General features: G+C 49.0%; 1 protein-coding gene across 3 annotated transcripts in view; it reads left to right on the top strand.

Moving 5' to 3' along the window:
* Window positions 1-17,861, top strand: part of LOC111156414 (syntaxin 2) — a 30,336-nt gene extending 12,475 nt beyond the window's left edge. Inside the window, exons 4-10 of one of the 3 annotated variants that reach the window (XM_022517296.1) lie at window positions 5,735-5,809; window positions 7,264-7,337; window positions 7,929-8,037; window positions 9,715-9,788; window positions 9,893-10,030; window positions 12,067-12,177; window positions 14,030-17,861. In XM_022517296.1, coding sequence (XP_022373004.1) covers window positions 5,735-5,809; window positions 7,264-7,337; window positions 7,929-8,037; window positions 9,715-9,788; window positions 9,893-10,030; window positions 12,067-12,177; window positions 14,030-14,074 — 626 coding nt within the window. In that variant the 3' untranslated portion in view covers window positions 14,075-17,861. The remainder of the gene's footprint in view (window positions 1-5,734; window positions 5,810-7,263; window positions 7,338-7,928; window positions 8,038-9,714; window positions 9,789-9,892; window positions 10,031-12,066; window positions 12,178-14,029) is intronic. The other 2 variants (XM_022517295.1, XM_022517294.1) reach the window with 2 other exon arrangements.
* The last annotated feature ends 2,424 nt before the right edge of the window (window positions 17,862-20,285 follow it).

A 20,285-nucleotide genomic window follows, 5' to 3' on the forward strand; every position in this document is an offset into this window, starting at 1 on the left:
TAAAAGAAAGTTAATAAGAGACTGAGTTGGAAAACAGCATTTGTTAGGGCAGGTTTACGGGTGATCTTAAGTGTTCAGGAAAGGCTTTTCTGTATGGAGTATGCCGTTCTGGATGTCTGTTAAGAAATGATTTTAAGTTAACCAGGAATGAGGACCTTGGTAATTATAAGGGAGTGTTTTCTTGATCTGCAGAGATAAATCCTGAAAACTTTAAAGGTAGGATGGATGGGGCACCTGGGTGGCTCAGTTGGTTAAGCATCTGCTGTTGGCTCAGGTCATGATCCCGGGGTCCTGGGATCGAGCCCCGCACCGGGCTCCCTGCTCAGCTGGGGGTCTGCTGCTCCCTCTCCCTCTGCTGCTCCCCCTGCTTGTGTGCGTGCTCTCTCTATCTGACAAATAAATAAAATCTTAAAAAAAAATAAAGGTAAGATGGATTGGGATAAGCCAGAGATTGTGACTTGAAATCCATCCATCATTTTGGGGAAGAAGTGGTATTTTTACAATATTGTATCTTTTAATCCATAAAAGGGTCTGTCTCTCTACAATTTTAATTTCTTTGCTCTCGCTTAGTCGTGCTCACAGGGTTTGGTGTAGAGACCGCACAGCCCTCACTGTGTTTCTTACGAGGCGGCTAGTGTAAACAGTGTAACAGTACCTGCCGCGGGTTGTGTTCGCTGTTCGTTTCTGTGTCTAGAAGTACAGTGGGTTCTTACACGTTGACCCATTATCTCGCCTAATTACCTATTAACGCGGTTAATTTCTGTGTAGATCGTGTTGGGTTGGCTCTGTGCCCAGTCATGTGATCTGCGAATAATGACGCTTTTCCCTTTGCTTTGTGCGATTTTTAGTGGACTTATTTCAGTGACCTCTGGTACGGGGTTAAGTATCCGATACGGGGTTAAGTAGAAGTGGTGGTCCCCACTTGTTCTCAACCTCGGAGGAAAGCTCAAAGCAACTTTTTGTTAGAGAATTATTTGGTATATAGCCTTACGTTGACAAAATAAAGATATTACACAGAAAATGTACACGTTCTTAATTTTTTTTTAAAGATTTTATTTATTTATTTGACAGACAGAGATCACAAGTAGAGAGGCAGGCAGAGAGAGAGAGAGATCACAAGTAGGCAGAGAGGCAGGCAGAAAGACGGGAAAGCAGGCTCCCGGCCAAGCAGAGAGCCTGATGCGGGGCTGTATCCCAGGACCCTGAGATCATGACCTGAGCCAAAGGCAGAGGCTTTAACCCACTGAGCCACCCAGGCACCCCAACATGTTCTTAATTTTAGGATTTTGCATGTCTTGTAAAATAATTATTTGATCCTCAGTAGGTGCCTTACCTTGTGGTTTAGAAGGCCGTTTCCCGAATGTCGTCACTAGCCTGTGAAGCAGGAGCTATGGCACCTCGTCATGCCAGATCCCCTCTTGGGAAGTTGATGTCCTCAGTAATAAAGACCATGAGCGTGTGGCTTAAATAAAGTCCTGTTTACCTTAGTATTGTGTTCCATGCACTTATTTGCCCACAGAACTTTTTATATAACATCTATTAATATCTTGATTCTTGGGGAAAATTGAATTTGAATGAATATTAGCTTTTTTTTTTCTTTTTCTTTTGGATAATTTACTTCCAAAGAACTTAAGCGGGTAACACTACCCTTTGAATGCAGGCAGAGCTCTTTTTTTTTTTTTTTAAAGATTTTATTTATTTATTTGATAGGCAGAGATCACAAGTAGGCAGAGAGGCAGGCAGAGAGAGAGGGGGAAGCAGGCTCCCCGCTGAGCAGAGAGCCCGATGCGGGGCTCAATCCCAGGACCCTGGGATCATGACCTGAGCCGAAGGCAGTAGCTTTAACCCACTGAGCCGCCCAGGCGCCCCACAGGCAGAGCTCTTAATGCTTCCCAGTAGTCCCTACTGGGCTCTGAATAAAACTATCGCTCTGGTCTTTTGTCTGTCTCATGACAGAGTGTGAACCAAAATGTGGGAGGCACTGTCCTAGTGCCTACTTAGTTGACCCTTGAAAAGAGAAGTAAAGTTCATGTCCTGTGGAACTGGGCCCTGGGAGGGGGCAGCCTGGGGCGATGCACAGGCTGCCCGCCCCTGGCAGGCGGGGGTGCCTCGGCGCTCTCCCTGCCTGGCTCTGGGGTGGGGTACACGACGGGTGGACGGGCTGCCCAGGCCCACCAGGCCGCATCCTGGTGTCCCGTTCCTGGGCCTGTTCCTACTGGATCAAGGGACTGGCACCATTAGACATGTTCTCCACAGTTTCAGGGTGAACATCTTCAAATCGATGGGAAGGTTGCAGTGACGGTGCGTGGGCCTCAGTGGTTGTCTACATTGGCCACACTGACCTGTGTGTGTGCGTCCGTACGGACACACAGTGTACATGCTGTCATGTGCGATACGTGTGTTCCGTGTGTGCTGTGTTATTTGTGCTGACTCCTTTCAGAGTGACCATTTTGGGGCTCATCTCCGAAGGACACTCTTGCTCGCTGGCACCATTCATCTGGCTGGGGACAGTAACGCTGACTCAGTGCTGTTGCCTGACGGGCAGCCCTGTTCTCGCCCCAAGCCCGGGCCCATGACACCCTCTGTAGCCGGCCGTTTCCCTCCTTCCAGGGCTGGGCCAGACACATGTGTGCAGAAAGCTGGGGATTAAGGCCTTCACAACTGGAGGAGGGTCTCATGCTGCACTGGGCCTTTCATCATGGGGGGGCGTCCCTCCCACTGCCACTAACGGATGCTCTCTGTGCCCTTGCAGCCACGTTGCCTGCGTGAACAGAGCTCCCTGGTTTGCCTTGATTCATGGCTGTGGGATCACTTTCCCCGACTTTCTTTCTTTTTAAAAAGATTTTATTTATTTATTTGACAAAGATCACAAGTAGGCGGAGAGGCAGGCAGAGAGAGGGGGATGCAGGCTCCCCGCCAAGCAGAGAGCCCGATTCAGGGCTCGATCCCAGGACCCTGGGATCATGACCTGAGCCGAAGGCAGAGGCTTTAACCCACTGAGCCGCCCAGGCACCCCTCCCCGCCACTTTCTGATGATCTTCCCATAGCCATGTGCCTAATGTGTTTCTCTCGTCTTTTATACATACAGTATCACAGGGTTTGTCACTTTTCCAGTCTGGTCATTTTTGGTCTCTACGTGCTTGTAGGCTGTTACCGAGCATTACTGACATATTGGGGTGGACATTCACAATCATGTTCGTTTTTCATTTTTCTTGCTTGTTCTCCGTTACTTCTCTCTCTCTTCAGGCTTTCTTTTGGCTTAGGTTTTAAGAATTTTATCCCCTCCACCGCTAGCTTGTTTATGAGTCCTACTTTCTGTTGTTGCAGTGCTGACCTCTGGAGTACAGCGTGCATTCTTGACTTAAGGTCCAATAGGAATCTGTGTTTTTACTACTTCCAGGTAACACAGGGACCTCAGAAACTTTAACCGCATCTGTTCTTGTACGCACATATCATCGTATGTACGTGATGCATAAAAGTAATGTAAATGTTTATACTATGAGCGCCCATTCGGATCCCCCCACGTGCATACCCCTACAGTGCTCCTTATTTTTCCTTGAGTCTCACAACTTCCATCTGAGATCGTTTCTTTCTAAAAAGCACTCTTAGGGGGCGCCTTGGTGGCTCAGTTGTTAAGTGTCTGCCTTGGCTCAGGTCATGATCTCAGTCAGGGTCCTGGGATTGAATTCCCCATCGGGCTGTCCACTCAGCGGGGAGCCTGCATCTCCCTCTCCCACCCTCCCACTTGTGTTCCCTCTCTTGCTGTTTCTCTCTGTCAAATAAATAAAAATAAAAAATCTTTAAGAAAAAAAGCACTCTTTGTTACTGCTTTTAGTAGGGAACATGCAGTTATCTGCAATTTTCCAACTATAATCTTGTTCTTGAAGGATGTTTTCACTGAGTGGTGAAGGTAATTTTCTTTGACCATCTTGAAGATTCTGAAGTAATCTTTACAGTGCCTTTTTTTTTTTTTTTTTAAGTCAGCTGTTGAATTGTAGCTTTTAAGACACTTGGTCTTTGGTCTTTGGTTTAGCGATTTTGCCCTGCTGTTTCTGGATGCGGTTTTCTCTCTGCACCTCTGGCCGCCCGGGCCACTTTGTCCTCATGAGCCATCTCTGCTCCGTTTCCTGCCCTCCCTCTTTGGGAGACCTGCAGTCTGAGTGTTCAGGCCTTTTCCCTGTGCCCGTGGTTCCCCTACCCCCTGTTCTGTTCTCGCCCCCGTCTCACCGTCCCGTTGGGGAGTCTGTCTGTGGTTCATCTGCAGACCTCTCTTTACTCGTTGAGAGATTTCTGGGTGAGATATTTTCAGTCCTGGAATTTCACTTGGTTCCTTTCTGTACTGATTTTCGACAAAATTCCTAATCTTGTATTTCACCCCTTTGGACGTAATGACCCCACCGTGTCTGATGATCCACTCCCTGGTGCTCCTGGGGTCTGTGGGCCTCCACTGTGGTTCTTCATGTGCCTGGCTATTTGGGATTGGGCCCCGGGTTTTGTGCAAAAAAGCTTGTGGCAGTAATTTGAATCCTCCTTTTCTAGAAGATGATTTTTAAACATTTCTGACAGATGGCCAGGGCCAGCAGCAGTTCTGGGTGTAGTTTGGGAAGGTTAGATGAGCTGCATCACGGTCCCCTCCTCCGGAGCTTTGCAGCTCTCCTCTCCTCTCCCCTGCCTCCAGCTTCAGGCTGCTCCAGTCGCTGGCTCCCCTCTCCGGGTGTCTTCCTCGATCTCCTTACCTGCCTTGTTAGCTTTAAATGCCTTCAAGCAGATCAAAACACATTTTGTTCAGCTTTCCTGATGGTTCTCAGCAGGAGTGTTTATCGTGCCACATCCTTTCCCCAGTGGTTTGAAATGCCACCTTTGCCACGGATAAGCTTATGGCTCTTCTCTGTCCCTTGAAGGGATCAGATCTGGTCATGCCTCTTCCATTTCCCTCACGAACACCTGAACCCCTGCCTGCCTGTGTGAACGGGGAGTCCAGGATCTGTCCTGGAACAGCCCAGGGCTTTCGTATCCAGAGTGGGGTGCTCCTGGGGAGTACCAGCTGGGGGACGGGGCTCTGATCCATCTGATGCTCCAGGCTTGGTTCTCAGTTACGGAGGCTTTGGTGCCCCCCTCCTCCCCCACTGCGGCTCGTAGCTGTTCCCCAAGTCTGCCGTGCCGTGTCCTCAGCTGGGCCGCACGCCTGCACATGTTCTGCCCTGAGTGCATTTTCCTGTAGACTCCTGCACTGCTCTCCCTCTCCAGACACAGTGGCTGTGTCTGGGGGCTTAGCCTTAGCCTTCCCAGTGCAGGGACAGGCACTTCCATGAGGAACCTGCTTCAGTCAGGCAGGGATGAGCACAAAGGAAATCAAACACATGGGAGAACTTCTTTCCAGAATATGGTTAAATTTCTGCTTCCTTCCTTAGGTCTAGGTGTTAGCAACAGAGTCAGTGAACTGTTTCAGCAGTTAATTGCTATCACCCAGCTCTTCCCAAATGTAGGTGCACCTCATAGTCACCTGCGGGCTGGTTAGGTCGGATTGCAGGCCGCAGGTCCCACCTTGAGTCGGTCTGAGTGGGGTCCAAGAATGTGCATTTCTACCAGGACCCCACCTCGTGCTGAGGCTCCTTGGTCTGGGAGCCCCACTTTGAGACCCAAACACTTAAATATTTACCAGGAATGTTGTTCCATTTAAGTTAATTGTGTATTATAGCTTAGATGTCCTTTTTTTTTTTTTTTAATTTTAAAGAAATAAAAGAAGAACTTGAAGATCTGAACAAAGAAATCAAGAAAACTGCGAACAAAATCCGAGCCAAGTTGAAGTGTGAGTTTACAGCTTTGGCTGCATGTAATGGGTGATGGGGGCATGTGGGTAATCTGTGTTTCCTTTATAATCTCTGATTCTTGACATTTTTACAAGTCGGAAGTGTGAGCGCTTTAATTTGTATGAACTTGGGGTAGTGGCCTTTGCATTACTCATTGTTCTAGAATTCTTAGCTGCTGGCTCTAAGGACTGCACACAGGGAGCTAAAGCTAACAGTGTTAATCTGCAAATTCAGGAAAGAACAATTAGTTCGTATTCATCAAGGTTAATTAAACATTTGCTTATAAATTGTTAATCTCTCATCGAGGCCTATTTTTATGACATTTTTTGCTGAATTACAGGTATTTCAGAAGGTGAGTAGCCTTTCATATGAATCTCCAGTTCTTAAATAGTTTCTTAAATCTGTAGGAGTTTAGCTTGTGGTGCTCGGGTTCAGCTCCAAGAGGTGGTTTCTGAGAGGTTTGGGCATAAACAGGGCTGCCGGGAAGACACTTTGTATCTGATTGTTACAAAGGAGCTTTCAAACCCAGGAAATCTTGGCAGATGAGAAAGAACTTTTGTTGGCGCATTGTAGACAGGTGGGGGCAGGGAGATGACCAACCCCAGCCTGTGGCCACACCCTTCAGCTCTGCACCCCTAGGGCTCCACCTGCCCTGGTGGCTTCATCAGTACATATGTCAGTGTATTGAAGACCAGAAGGATTTTCACCCCAAAATACAACCATGTGCCATGATCATATCCACACAGTTTTTTTTTTTTTTAAGATTTTATGTATTTATTTGTCCGAGAGAGAGAGAGAAACCATGAGAGAGGGAACACAAGCAGGGGAAGTGGGAGAGGGAGAAGCAGGCTTCCTACAGAGCAGGGAACCTGATGTGGGGCTGATCCCAGGACTCTGGGATCATGACCTGAGCCGAATGCAGACGCTTAATGACTGAGCCACCCATGCACCCCAAGACACATTTATTAGGAAATATCCCATCAGAATTTATGCTTCCCCAGTGTTCTTTGAGTTTCTTTTTACAGTGTGCTTGAACTGGGTTCCAGATGAGGGCCATGCCCTGTGATTGGTGGCGTGTCACTTAAAGTTTTTAAAACTCAGACTCTCCTTCCATCTTCCCCTCTTTTTTCTTTTGGTTGGAGAAACCAGGACATTTGTCCATCAGAGTTTGCCATGCTTCAGGGTTTGAAAGCTCTGTATCTCCTGTAGACGGATGGTTAAGTTCTCCAAACTCCATCAGAGTCAGGTGATTTCTTTTGTTTGTTTTTCTTTTAAATGTTAAGATAGAACACGTGGTTTTATTTTGTGGTATTACCACTGACGGATGATCATCATTAAGACCCATACATCTGTGAGGAATTGGAAAGATAAGAAAGAAAAGCAGCTGGAGGTTTGGCTTGAGAAACGTGTGTGTTTCAGTCTGAGAGGTGACTCTTTCCCTGTCTGTCTCCAGTGATTGAGCACAGTGTCGGTCAGGATGAGAGTGGGAGCCGGGCGTCGGTGGATCTTCGCATCCGGAGAACCCAGGTTTGGCTGTTGGCCTTGCCCAGACGGCAGCGATGTGTGGAATAGGTCTCTTCACTGCTTTCAGATTCGAAGTCGTTCATCTTTATGTCCATTAATCCTTACAACATCTCTGCATACAAGGGGGGGATCTGCCGATGACCTCCTTATTATGAAGGAAAAGGGTATTCCGTCCATCAACAGGGTTCTGCTCTGAAGAGCAGTATTGTCTGAATTATCCAAGTCCCTGGAGGGTGGGGGGTGGGGTCCACACCTTCTAAAGGTTTGTGGTGCGGACGGTGGTGTCCAGGCTGCTGGCTTCTGCTTGACGAGGGGGTGCCCGGTGTGCAGGCCCGGCCGCGTCCGGTGAGGCGGGAACCACGGGTGAGTTCGAGTCCCAGCGTCCACGTCCATGCAGTGGGGGCCCTGGAGGGTCCAGGCCGGTGGCGCATGGAAAGCTGTCGGCATGGGTTCTGTCCTAGAGTTGGCTGCTGGTCCTCTCACTTTCTGTCTGAAGACTCCCATGACGGCTTTAGTTTTCCTGGTGTCATATTTTGTATGTCACTTTCAGCAGAAGAAATGGTCGTTATATATTAATTTCTTCTGTGTTAATAGCATTCCGTACTATCTCGGAAATTTGTGGAAGTTATGACAGAATATAATGAGGCACAGACTCTGTTCCGGGAGCGGAGCAAAGGACGGATACAACGTCAGCTAGAAATAAGTGAGTAGAGGAAAATGCTATTTTTTTAAAAACATATTATTCTTTTTTTTTTATTTAAAGATTCCATTCATTTATTTGACAGACAGAGATTCTTAAGGTTTGACATCAAAGTACTGTAACATCAGAAGAGTTATTCCATCTCTATTTTTGTCAATATTGCAAAACCTAAAACCTTTTCATGGCTTCCTGTTCATTGAATTACCAGAATTTTTTCTTTATTTACATCCTTTGGAAAATCCTTGATGAGTGGACTTTAAATTATTTTCTAATCAGCTTTACTTTTAGAGTGTTTATCAGATTTGGAAAACTTCCAGCCGTTATCTCCCCAAGTACTTTTCTGTTGCCCCCAAACCTCTGTGCTCCATCTGGGGAGACAGTCTCGGAGGGCCTCACAGGGCTGTGTGTCTGGCGAGCAAGTGCGGGTGGCCCTTTGCTCCAGCCTGCCTTGCAAGGATCTGTGCATTGCCGTCAGCCTGGGACGGTGGGGCTTCAGTTTTCCTCCGGGCAGAAGGCACTTTGCTGACCACTTAAAGGTCAGTCAGCTGTGTCCGCTCCCCATTAGAGAAGACCACCTCCTCAGCTGTGGCGCAGGCTCATGACAGGCGCGGAGGCCACCAGGGCTGTGGGCTTTGTGCACCTCCTCAGGGACTTGGGGAGCCCAGGATAGCCACGAGTGTGAACCTCGTCAAACAGCATTTCATCGTATTTACAGAGACTCAGTTATATCCCACGCCAGTGACGTGCAGAGTGTACAGGTCAGCGGCTCTAGTGGGTCACAAGGCCAGTCGCACAACATCTTCGCCCCAAAGATGTGCTCCTACATCCGTCACTCCTCGGGCCTCTTCCCCTGAGCCCTAGGCAGCTACCGACCTCTACCAACTGGCCCGTTTTGGACACTTCATATATGTGTAGTCACACAATATGTGCCCTTTTGTGACTGGCCTCTTTCACTTAACACAGATTTTTTGAGATGCAGTGGTCCACAGCCTGCCGGCTCAGGCGCCGTCATGCAGATGGTCACGCTGTGCCTCTCTGGGGCCCAGATGATGGACGTTTGGGTCATTTCCTGATGACAGTATGGATAATGCTGTTGTCAACTTTCTCTTTAAATGAGATTTTCATTATTATGACGTTCAGTTAATTTTGTCTTTCATAGCACAAGTTGAAAAAAATAAGAATTATCAATTGCGTGTTTTCGAAAACCTGTGGATGTATTTCTTAGAGAGCATTAATACACTTAACTCAAGGAAAAAATACCATCAACCAACACATAGCGAGTATTAAAGCCCCTGATTCTAATTGTTCAGTCTTTATTTGTGACCTTCTAGTCTATGCTGATAACACACCCTTTATCTGTAAGCCAGAGGTAAACGTTTAGAAAATCCTGTGGTTCCAGATACATATGACGTCCTCCTTAGAGTTGTTTCTCATTCTTACTAAAGTTAGATTTCATGATTCATTCCAGTTATGAGGTTCTTCTGAGAGTTTTCCAGTTTTTCTTGTTTCTTAGTCTTAGGTCAGTTTCTTTCAACATTAACACTCATTTAACAAAATACATTTGAAAGGTCCGAGAAGCCTTTAAAAATGTAAACTCGGGTGGTAGTTGGTGACGTATGGCTGAGAGGGTCGTTTACAAACGTGGGCGCATTCTGAGTGGAGTTTGTGTTCATCTTGCAGCTGGAAGAGCCACGACGGACGACGAGCTGGAGGAGATGCTGGAGAGCGGGAGCCCTTCTGTCTTCACGGCGGACGTGAGCGCCCGGGAGGCCGCGCGCCTGCACGCGTCTGCCTGTGCCTCACTCCCGAAGTGGCCCTGAGTTCATCAGTATTTCTCTTTTGTGTTTGTTTTTCAAAGATTATATCAGATTCTCAAATTACTAGACAAGCGCTCAATGAAATTGAGTCTCGTCACAAGGACATCATGAAGCTGGAGACCAGCATCCGGGAGCTGCACGAGATGTTCACGGACATGGCCATGTTCGTGGAGACCCAGGTAACTGCACACAGCTCCCTGTCTTCCAGACGGACAGCAGGCATCTGTGGAATCTCCTAGCAGAGTCCCACGTGGCCGAGAAAGCCAGAGCTGTGGGTCCAGTCTCAAAAGTCAGAAGTGGCTTGCAGCGTTACCGTGAGCAGGAACGCTGGCAACAGCTTCAGCTTGCAACAGAGAGGGACTGGCTTCGTACTCGAAGTCTGTGTGTGCACAGGACAGCCTGTGAGGCAGACCCGGGCAGACTTTGGTTCAGGAAGGTTTTTAGTGAGCCGTACAAATATCGAGCTGGAATTGTGAATGAAGAGGGAGATACAAAGTCTTACGTGTGTACATACCCATCTGTGTAAGCATAATCCTGTAGCACACACGCACGCCCGTGTGTGTATGTGGCATGAACCTAGCTCTGCACAACAGTGTTCACAGAAGGAAAGAGATCTACCAAGTAAGGTAACATGAGACTGTAGGGATTTAGTTTTCTTCTCAAGTGTTCTACAAGGGGCACATATTAGAACGGTAATTGGAAGAAACGTTTAAAAGAATAAGCCCAAAATTTAGGGTACTGTCTGTGACACACGCAGAGGCCTGTGCCCACAGCATGGTGGTCTAATTCTTGGTTTGTCCAGGACACAGGTGGGGAGGGCGGGCCACCCCAGGGAAGAGGGCGGAAGGAGTGTAGACAGTTCCTTACAAAATGTAAAATCCAGGGTCAAATACAGGCTGGTGTGTTCTGACTCCTGGGACCTAAATCAGGCCCTCCCTGAGGTTTCCAGTATGGAGGGAGGCCTGTACGCGGCTGCTCGTTGATTCAGGGGTTAGGATTCTGGTGACACCCATACCGTGGGAGGGTCCATGTCACCCATCTTCGGTAGATCGCATCCTCATGCCTTTGAAGCTGGTTTCGGGGTCTGCTCTGGCAGGAGCAGTCTGGTGAGAAGTTTCAAACCCGACCAGCTTATTTTCTGGATTATGTGAGGGGTGACAGAAGTCCATCCTTGTATGGGATTCATTCTCCATGTGTGTCCCTGACCTTTAGAAAAACACTGTTTATTTTGAGGACGTTTATCATAACATGTGGAAAGCTCAGGTACTGTGTGATTGGCAGGAAAACCCAACAGCCCCGGGGAGGGGGTTGGGGGTGGGGCGCGGGCTCACTCTTGTTTGGCTTGGGTGGGCCCTTACCTTCTCTCACCAGACGCTTCTGCCGGCTTCCTGTCTTCAGGGAAGATTCTGCAGCAAGGACACTACACTGTTTCTGTAATTATGGAAGGTTTCAGAGCACCTTCGACTAACTATGATGGCTCTACAGCAGATGTGTTGCATCGAGGTCCCTTAGGAAAGGGCTGTGTTCTCAGTTTTGTCGTGGTCTCCTCGTAGAAGAGTGTTAGTAACGCTAGTTACTAACGTTAGTTAGTTAGTTACTAACGTTAGTAACGGCTCCTCGAGCTCAGTCTGTGTGCGTAGTCAGAGATGCTAGTGAGCGTGGGAGGTAATGGTTGTCCTTTTCCACTGCTGCCGGCATTGCTGCAGGTTGTTTGCCGTGGACGGAGAGCAGGTACCATCCCCTCTCCCCTCGCTCCTCCCTGCGCTTGCCTCGCCCCACGCACTTCCTGAAGCTCGTCAGCCTAGCGTCACACATATGCTGCTCTTGGTTTTCTGGTGTTCTAAGGAGACCATGGCAGTGTGCCGCCCACTCAAACCGATGTCGTTGTACATCGCGTGTGTGTGCACATCAGGAAGGCGCTGGGCTGCGTGCACACGAGAGCACATCTTGGAGTGTCCTTGATGTGCCTTTCGCCCTCAGCCTTGCTGCCCACCCCTCTCATCTGTGCTCATTCTTCTTAAAACATAAATTCTGATCGTTTTGTATTGGCATGTGTACAGTGGTTTCATCTGTCTGTAAACACGGAAAACATTTGGTGTCTATTACATGCACATTATGTCCCCATGAAGCCTCTGTCGGTGCTCCGTGGCTGTCGTAAGATACGCGCTCCGGTGTTTCAGGGGTGTCCTCTGAGCCTGGAACTTTCTGTCTTAAGGGCGAAATGATCAACAACATAGAAAAGAACGTGATGAACGCCACAGACTACGTGGAGCGCGCGAAAGAAGAGACGAAGAGAGCCGTGAGGTACCGCAGCAAAGCTAGGCGGGTGAGTCTGCCTCCTAAGACTTCGAGTGCACGCTTCTGTTGTGCTGGCTTTGAGGGTAGTGTGTTGAGGTAGCCCTCCTTAAAAGGAATTCCAGGAAATAAATGATTCCTTAAATTCTTATCTCACTCTCAAATGGAAGTGATTCTGTTTGCTGAACAGTGAAGGTTGTGTAGAGAAATGTGTTGACCGTGAGCCTCTGTGTCCTGCGGCCCCACGTTTCTCCAGAGACTTCATTGTCTTGGGCGGTGTCTGGAGGGGGTATAAAGCTAATGGGACTGGAATTCTAGAAGCTGTCGGTCACACATGTTGTGCTGCGAACCCTTGATTCTTCCCTCGGGTTACTTGCTGATTCTCCGGTTTGGAGGAAGAAGAGCGTTGCTGAGGCCGGACTGCGGCGTTCTGTAGCCGCCGCCGTTCAGACTCTGTGAAGGGGTTGTCCATACCCAAATCCTGCGTGAGTTGTGAGCAAAGCTCTTCCAAGAAAACAGCGACACGGTGGAATTAAGTTCTGACTCAGGGAGAAGAAAGCTCTCTTCCGGTTTCACGGTTGTCCTTGCCAGCTGTTCTTGCTGTCCTTGTCCCTGGTGCGGGGAGGGCCACACAAAGTCCCTGCTGCTGCCTCCTGTCCCGGGAGAGGGCTGTGCGACTTCACGGTGCCTTTCTGGTCAGGGGTTTCCACACGCTGCCCACAGAGTGCAGGCAAGGAAGGAAGGGCTGGGGTCTGTGCGCAGAGGCCGCGGTGCTCACTGTTCGCAGGCCACAGCTCCGGGGCCCCTCTGGGCTCTCCTCGCAGCCTGCATCTCCCGGTCCTATCTGAGCATGCTCCTGTCCTTGAAGCATGACATCAGTCTGTGTCACCACTTTTTAAAATACTCCTGCGTGAAGGAGGTGGTACGGTCCACGTGTGAGTTCTCAGTCTGCTTCCAGGCACACTGTGGACTAGTCTGACAAGGTCATTAGCCAAGGGCCAGTCCCTTCCTTTGCCTAACCAGCATAGCAGTGCAGTGAGAATTTTCATGAAAAGTTGGTTTTACAAAGATAGCAGGCCTCCTGTTAAGTACAGACTCTGCCGCTGAGGAGGCCTCCCTGTCTGATGTCAGCTGCTGTCCGGCACTGTCCCCACCTCTCCGGTGACACAGCTGACCCCTGACGTCACATGGCTTGTCCACACTGCTCACTCTGCTCCTAGACACCCCACTGCCACATCTGCTCAGACCTCAGGGCCTGGGGGCGCAGCCGGCCTCAGGGTGCTATGCTTTCTGGGGTGGGGCAGGGGCAGTGGAGGGTCCCCCGCTGACAGCAAACAAACACGGAACAATAGGGCAGGGCTCCTTCCTGAGCTCTGGCTGCTGGAACAGGGGTTGGGGCCTCCCTCCCCCCAGACTCACCCATGGCGCTGAGTGGAACCTGATGGAACCTGATAGCCTGAGTTCTAGAACCGTTTATCTCCAAACAGCCTTACCTCATGCAATTAAAAACCACGCTTTTAAAGAACTAAAAGCTGTCAAACAATCAGGTGTCCTGTAACTTGGATATTAAAGCAGCTTCCTGGGGATGGTTCTACTATCAGAATGATGTCTTCTGGGCGCCTAGGTGGCTCAGTGGGTTAGGCCGCTGCCTTCGGCTCAGGTCACGACCTCAGGATCCTGGGATCGAGTCCCGCATCGGGCTCTCTGCTCGGCAGGGAGCCTGCTTCCCTTCCTCTCTCTCTGCCTGCCTCTCTGCCTACTTGTGATCTCTGTCTGTCAAATAAATAAATAAAATCTTTAAAAAAAAAAAAAAAAAGAATGATGTCTTCTAACGTGGTGCTAGGAGAGCACCGTAATGTAATTGGCTTGCTTTTCTTTGACAGAAACAGTGGATGATTGTAGCCGTGTCAGTGCCCTGGTTTCCGTAAATGCTCTGATTATTGGTTTATCAGTCGTCAGATGCCCACGCGGATCATGTCCATGTGTGTGCCTCCGCTGGCACGGCAGAGAGGAACTGACCGCTCATCCATGCAGTAACTGTTCTGATCAGCTATGCGGCTTGCCCAGTCCCGCCAGCCTGTCTGCGGGGTGGGGCCCAGCGTGTCGCCCGCAGTGCCTGTGCCCAGCCGCCACGTGCACTGGGCGTTAACAGGCGGCTGAGGGTCATCGTTCAAGGGAGGCCTTCTTACGTGGCCCGTGAAAGCCTTGGTGTGCAGGTGTGGCAGGGGTCCCCTTCCTGCCTGCGGGGTGCCTGCAGCCCATTGGCGCTCGCTCAGTGAACGGGCTCTTCCTGCATTCATGGACCTTTTCAGGTTTCAGCTTTGGGAATAATTGCAACAACTGAAAGTTGCTTTGTGAGGTCTCCCCGCTGCGGGGGTTCCCGGGGGCCGGGGGGAGTGGGAGCGGGGTCTCCAGGGACATCCTTCGTGTCACTCGCGCCCACTGCCGGTGCTTTCCCCACACCCCCTCGATGAAGTGAAGGCCGTCAGGTCAGCCTGCCCACTCGTGAAGGGTCCTGAGTAGAGCACATGGTTCTACTTCATGGTGATGGAGGTCCCTAGATTTCCGTTTGCCTTGTTTACCGCTCTCCAAGGTTCAGTACATTTTGTGTTTTCACTCTGGTCTCTGGTATGCCTGGGACCCTCCTCCCCAAGGGGGCGCTTGGCTGGCATGTGGCTGGCGGGCTGCGTCCCGGGCCGGTTGGCCAGCTCCTCCCGAGGGCCGCGATGCAGCGCCCGGCGGTGGGGTGATGGCGGGTGGTCCCGGGGAGCCCCTTCTTCGGCTGTGAGGGCGACTGCAGACACGGGATGGACATCAAGTGGAGAGGAGGCCCACGCTGGCGTGGGGGCCGGGGGTCCTGAGCCCGCGTTGTCCACGCGCCCCAGGATCCAACGGGAAGTGGTTTCAGAAGAGGCTCTGGCCGCGGAGCTGGTCATAGGTCATTCTTCAGAAGGAAGGAGGCTTAGCGCTCTGTATTGAGACATTTATGTGATCTTCACGATGCTGTCCTGTTAGCTCTGCTGGAGCTAACACTGTGTCTGTGATTTTCTTTGCTAATATAATTGCATTTAAAAATATTTTCATAATTGCTTTAAAAATACATATTTTCTTAGTTTTTTTCTGGTGGTTATAATATGGTTGTTTGAACGTGGTTACACTAAAGTTTAAAATTAATGTTTAGGTTGGACCTAGAGATGCTGTTTGGTCATGCTATTGGGTAAAAACAGGCTTTTCAGTGTGATTTTTGGGGGAGCAGTGGGCTTATCGTGGGCCTTGGGCCCAGTTTACTCTAGTATCTTCAGATATGAATACAGAACAGTTCTCATTAATAAAAACATGCCAGAGTGCGTGTCAACCATTACTTCTTTTATACAAATGCAGTGGTTGATGTCTGTACTTATACTTCTGAAAATTTATGTTTTCAGCAGAGCCCTCTGGGGAGCCAGGCACCAGACTGTAGGCACTTTGTGGAAGTAACACTGCAGCATGGGGGGGGCACTTGATTCCTGATCCAAGGAGACAGGCAGAGAGTGCCTGGCCCATGGTTTGTGTCTATGAGTTGGGAGAGCCATGCATAGAACTCAGAACAGGATTGGCGCCCTGGGTGTGCTCTGTGCACTGAGAGAAGGGCGCACGTGTGGTTTGAGCTATTGGTGGGGTGTTAAACAAGAATGGTTGCTCCATCTGGAGCGCAGGAGTTCAGCTGTCATGGAATTCGGGGGAGCACCACCTCGAGCCGGTGGGGAAGGAAGGACACAGGTGCGCAGAGCCAGCCCCGGGGTGCAGAAAGTCCGAGCTCATGTGCAGGTGGTCGGGTCTCCCAGGGGCCCCAGGTGGCGGCAGCAGGTGCTGGAGCTGAAGGGTGCCCGCTGATGGTAAGGAAGAAGGGACCGGAGCCCAGAGGAAAGGCTGTCATCAGATCATTGTGCTGAGCAGAGTTCACAGGTGTATGGTGGGATGTGGCTGGGGCTGCAGTCCTCATGCCAGGAACATGGGGACCTGAAGGTGGCACTCCCTGCCCTCAGAGTGACTGACTGAACGTTTCCTGTGGGCCTGGCACGCAGTGTGGACGGTGCTGCTACAGGCCGGTGCTGGCTCAGAGCCATGCCATCTTCACAGGCCTGTTTCTTAGACGCCGGTGTGGCCTGTGTGTGAGAGCTGGCCGTGCAGGTGATGAGTCTACTGTCCACAAAGGGAACCCAGAGTCATGCAGGACCGGGTGCCTTTCATCTTGTGACTTCCCGCCTTCTCCCCCAGACGAGTCCCCTGGATGGGACCAGATGCTCTAAGCCAAGGGCGGGCTAGCTTCCAGCTGTGCAGGGATGCTTGTTAGCTGAGAACAAAGCTGGCTGTGCTCATAGCCCAGCCTCTGCGCTGCAGATGTGGCGGGAGAAGGGTCAGCAGCTTCCGGTTTTTCACGCATGTGCACACACCTCAGTGTGAAACACGGGGAGGTCAGAGGTTGGCAAATGAGAGATTCGTGTAAGGTTTGGAGAAGATGTGCAGTGCGTCCGGGAGTAACAGTTTGTTGTTTCTGGCTGACCACTAGGGAGTGTTCGTTGAGAACCCGCACGGTGCCAAGTAGACGTTGCCTTTCCGCCCAGGAGCATGTGTCATTGTAACAACACCCGTTTTAGCCCCGCCCCTTAACTTAATGGACATGTGTGCGTAGCTCAGCTTCGCCCCTGGAGCTTTCCTTCCCCACTCCGTCCTCTCCTGTGACCTGTGGGACTCGTATTTTAAACTCTTTCATATTTTGTTAAATGACATTAGTGATTTCTTTCTTTTGATACTTTGCAAATTAATTAATGTTTTTCTTTATCTTGCAGAAAATGATGTTCATTATTATTTGTGTAATTGTTTTGCTTGTGATCCTTGGAATTGTCCTAGCAACAACGTTGTCATAGCAACCATGTCCCGAGAGCCACTGTCCTCGGAGTCAGACCGCACCTGCAGCAAGTCCGCCGCCTCCTGTTCCATGACTGAGCCCCAGATGCTGCGACCTGTGGCGCTGGGTGCTGACCGTTTCTTAGTGAAGGCGAGGGCAGATCTCGACAGGATGCATCATTCAGGGAAAGTCTGAGTGGGGTGGGTGTGATGAGTTACCCCGAACAGCCCTGGACTCTGAACAGCACATCGCAACAATGTAACAATGTGAAACTTTCTTCAGTGGCCTTAAAATAAGGAATTATTGAAAATTTCAATTTTTTTTTATATTTCAGTGTTAAAAATACATGTGAAGTTTAATTAGGAATACTTTGTGTTAGGAAGCTAGTAGATTTGAGGTCTGAGCTTTCCTTCTCCACCCCTCCCAGCTAACCCGCTAATTAAGGGACGTTTTTGTACTGTGTTTAATTCGTGTTTGGTTGTTGTTTGCAACAAAAATGTTTATCATCACAGCTGTTTTGCAAGATATCTATAACTTTTAATGTTTATAAATTGTTGAATATATTAACATTTTAATTTGCTCCATTTTTATATATTGAATATTGCCTTTTGAAAGAACGTTCACGACATCGTCAGAGCCACCTTTACAACCGTTGTTTGCCTTTGGCATAGTCCACATTGGGTGCCAAGGCCTCGAAATGCCTTAAAGTGCCTTCTGTTGGTAGTGCTGTGTAGGGCGCCAGTGCCCTTGACACCCTCCAGGACAGTCCCCGTTACTGTGCTCGTCTCCACGGCTCGAGATAATAAATCAGTTCCTGCACTGTGAAAGCCCACGGCCTCTTGCTTGTTCATTAGAAATAAACCTTATGTGTCCCTGTTTACATTCCTAAGGCCTGAGCTTAGGATGCTGAGAAGACCAGGATTCAGTACTTCCTAAACTCGTGGAAATTATTTCCAGACGTTAATTCTTCTAGATGTAAACTGTTGTTCGGAGTCCTCAAATGCTCTTGTTAAGTACTTACTACTCTGCTGAACTACAAAAGTGAATTCCCAGCGTTTACAGGGATCGCTCATTAGAGATTTTTATTGCTCATTCATGTTGTTTAGTATAATAATACAGTTGTTTTTTTGACTTGTAAAGTGTATGCGGTCTCACTAGTGAGTGGACTTCTGGAAGGTAGCAGCTAGGCAAACTGTAAATGAACATGAAGGATGGTCACAATGTCGCTAACTCCGGTGACGGCCGTCCGTGACCGTGTCAGCATGTCTGTGTTCCGACGGTGGGCTGGAAGCGGATGGAGACCTTCTTGGTTCCACACAGTAAGTGTGAATGATGCTGAGCGATTTGGAACTGTGTTCTTTGTGTCCTACAATTATGAATCCCACTCGTTCCCAATTTATGCATGCGGCGGCTTAGCTTACACTCAGATCTGAACGGGGCATTGCATTTGCTGGCTGATTGCCGCCGCGTTCTCGGAATTACAAGAGGAACCTTCTGGCCATCACATGTTTTTAAGAGTCTTGAAACCGCTGGTCAGTGGAGTGTGCTCACTGCTGTGTGCCTACGTCGAGACTCGCCTCAAGGGATATTTAAATACTTAGCGATCATGCTTGTATTCATATAGCTTTTGGGCACCTGTTTGTATAATTATGTCCGTGTGTCCATCTGTGTCGTCATGGTTCTGGCTCTGCTCGTTCAGGTCATCCTCCCTCCTCTGAAGGCCTGACTGAATGTGTGCTGCTGTCGTCAAAGTTACGGAAGTGCCTTTTGATTTCTGTTTAGATAAATAATCCAGTTAGTTATCACATAGCACGTCTGTATGTGTAAGCTTCAAGCACCTGTTTGAGATGGGATTTTTAAAAATATATTTACAGATTCACTTGTTACTTTTTATCATTTTCCCAAATATTTTATGTTTACATTAAAAAAAAAACTGCCAGAGAACTGAAAACAAATTTACTTTTAGTCTTGTCATTTCTGGAAAGATTTTTGGGGACATACTTTATTGCATATCCATTAATAAATTGTTCTACTGAGAAAACTACTCTTACCTCTGTGGCCATTATTATGTATCATAATGTGAGTTAATGGTGTTAGGGGTTTTGATAGGTTTGGGTTATTTGTGTCATTATTACAAGCCTCTGTGACTCGTGTCTCAGGGCCCGTCTTTCTTGCTGCTCACAACAAATGCTAATTCAGGGGACTTGGGGTACATTTCAGAATTACTGACTTCCAGTACTTATGTCCATTCGACAGTCTCCTTTGTTAATGGGGTGGGCGGGGATGTCCTTGTGCCCCCAGTGCTCTGAGCTGTTTATCCTCTCTCTCTCTTTCTTTCTTTTTTTTTTTTTTTTTAAAGATTTTATTTATTTGTCAGAGAGAGCGAGCACAAGCAGGCAAGAGTGGCAGGCAGAGGCAGAGAGAGAAGCAGGCTCCCCACTGAGCAAGGAGCCTGACGGGGGACTCGATCCAAGGACTGTAGGATCACAACCCGAGCCAAAGGCAGCGGCCTGATGCATTGAGCCACTCAGGTGTCCCTGTCCTCTATTTCTTAATCCTCTTTCAGAATTTTTCTTTTTTTCTTTATTTAAAGGATTTTATTTATTTATTTGACAGAGATCACAAGTTGGCAGAGAGGCAGGCAGGGAGAGAGAGAGGAGGAAGCAGGATCCCCACTGAGCAGAGAGCCAATGCAGGGCTCAATCCTGGGACCCTGAGATCATGTCCCGAGGCAGAGGCTTAACCCACTGAGCCACTCAGGCGCCCCCAGAATTTTTCTTAAGTGGGATAGTGGAATTTCCTAAATTCAGAACCCTTAAATTATTATTATTATTATTTTTTAAAGATTTTATTTATTCATTTGACAGACAGAGATCACAAGTAGGCAGAGAGGCAGGCGGAGAGAGAGAGAGAGGAGGAAGCAGGCTCCCTGCTGAGCAGAGAGCCCAATGCGGGGCTCGATCCCAGGACTCTGGGACCATGACCTGAGCCGAAGGCAGAGGCTTTAACCCACTGAGCCACCCAGGCGCCCCAAATTATTATTATTATTAATGTTATTATTTAAGATTTTATTTATTTATTTGACAGAGATCACAAGCAGGCAGAGAGGCAGGCAGAGAGAGAGAGGGAAGCAGGCTCCCTGCTGAGCAGAGAGCCCGATGCGGGACTCGATCCCAGAACCCTGAGATCATGACCCGAGCCGAAGGCAGCGGCCTAACCCACTGAGCCACCCAGGCGCCCCAAATTATTAT

The sequence above is a fragment of the Enhydra lutris genome, unplaced genomic scaffold, assembly GCF_002288905.1.
Source record: "Enhydra lutris kenyoni isolate GAN:26980312 unplaced genomic scaffold, ASM228890v2 scaffoldscaffold46, whole genome shotgun sequence".
NCBI lineage: Eukaryota > Metazoa > Chordata > Mammalia > Carnivora > Mustelidae > Enhydra > Enhydra lutris.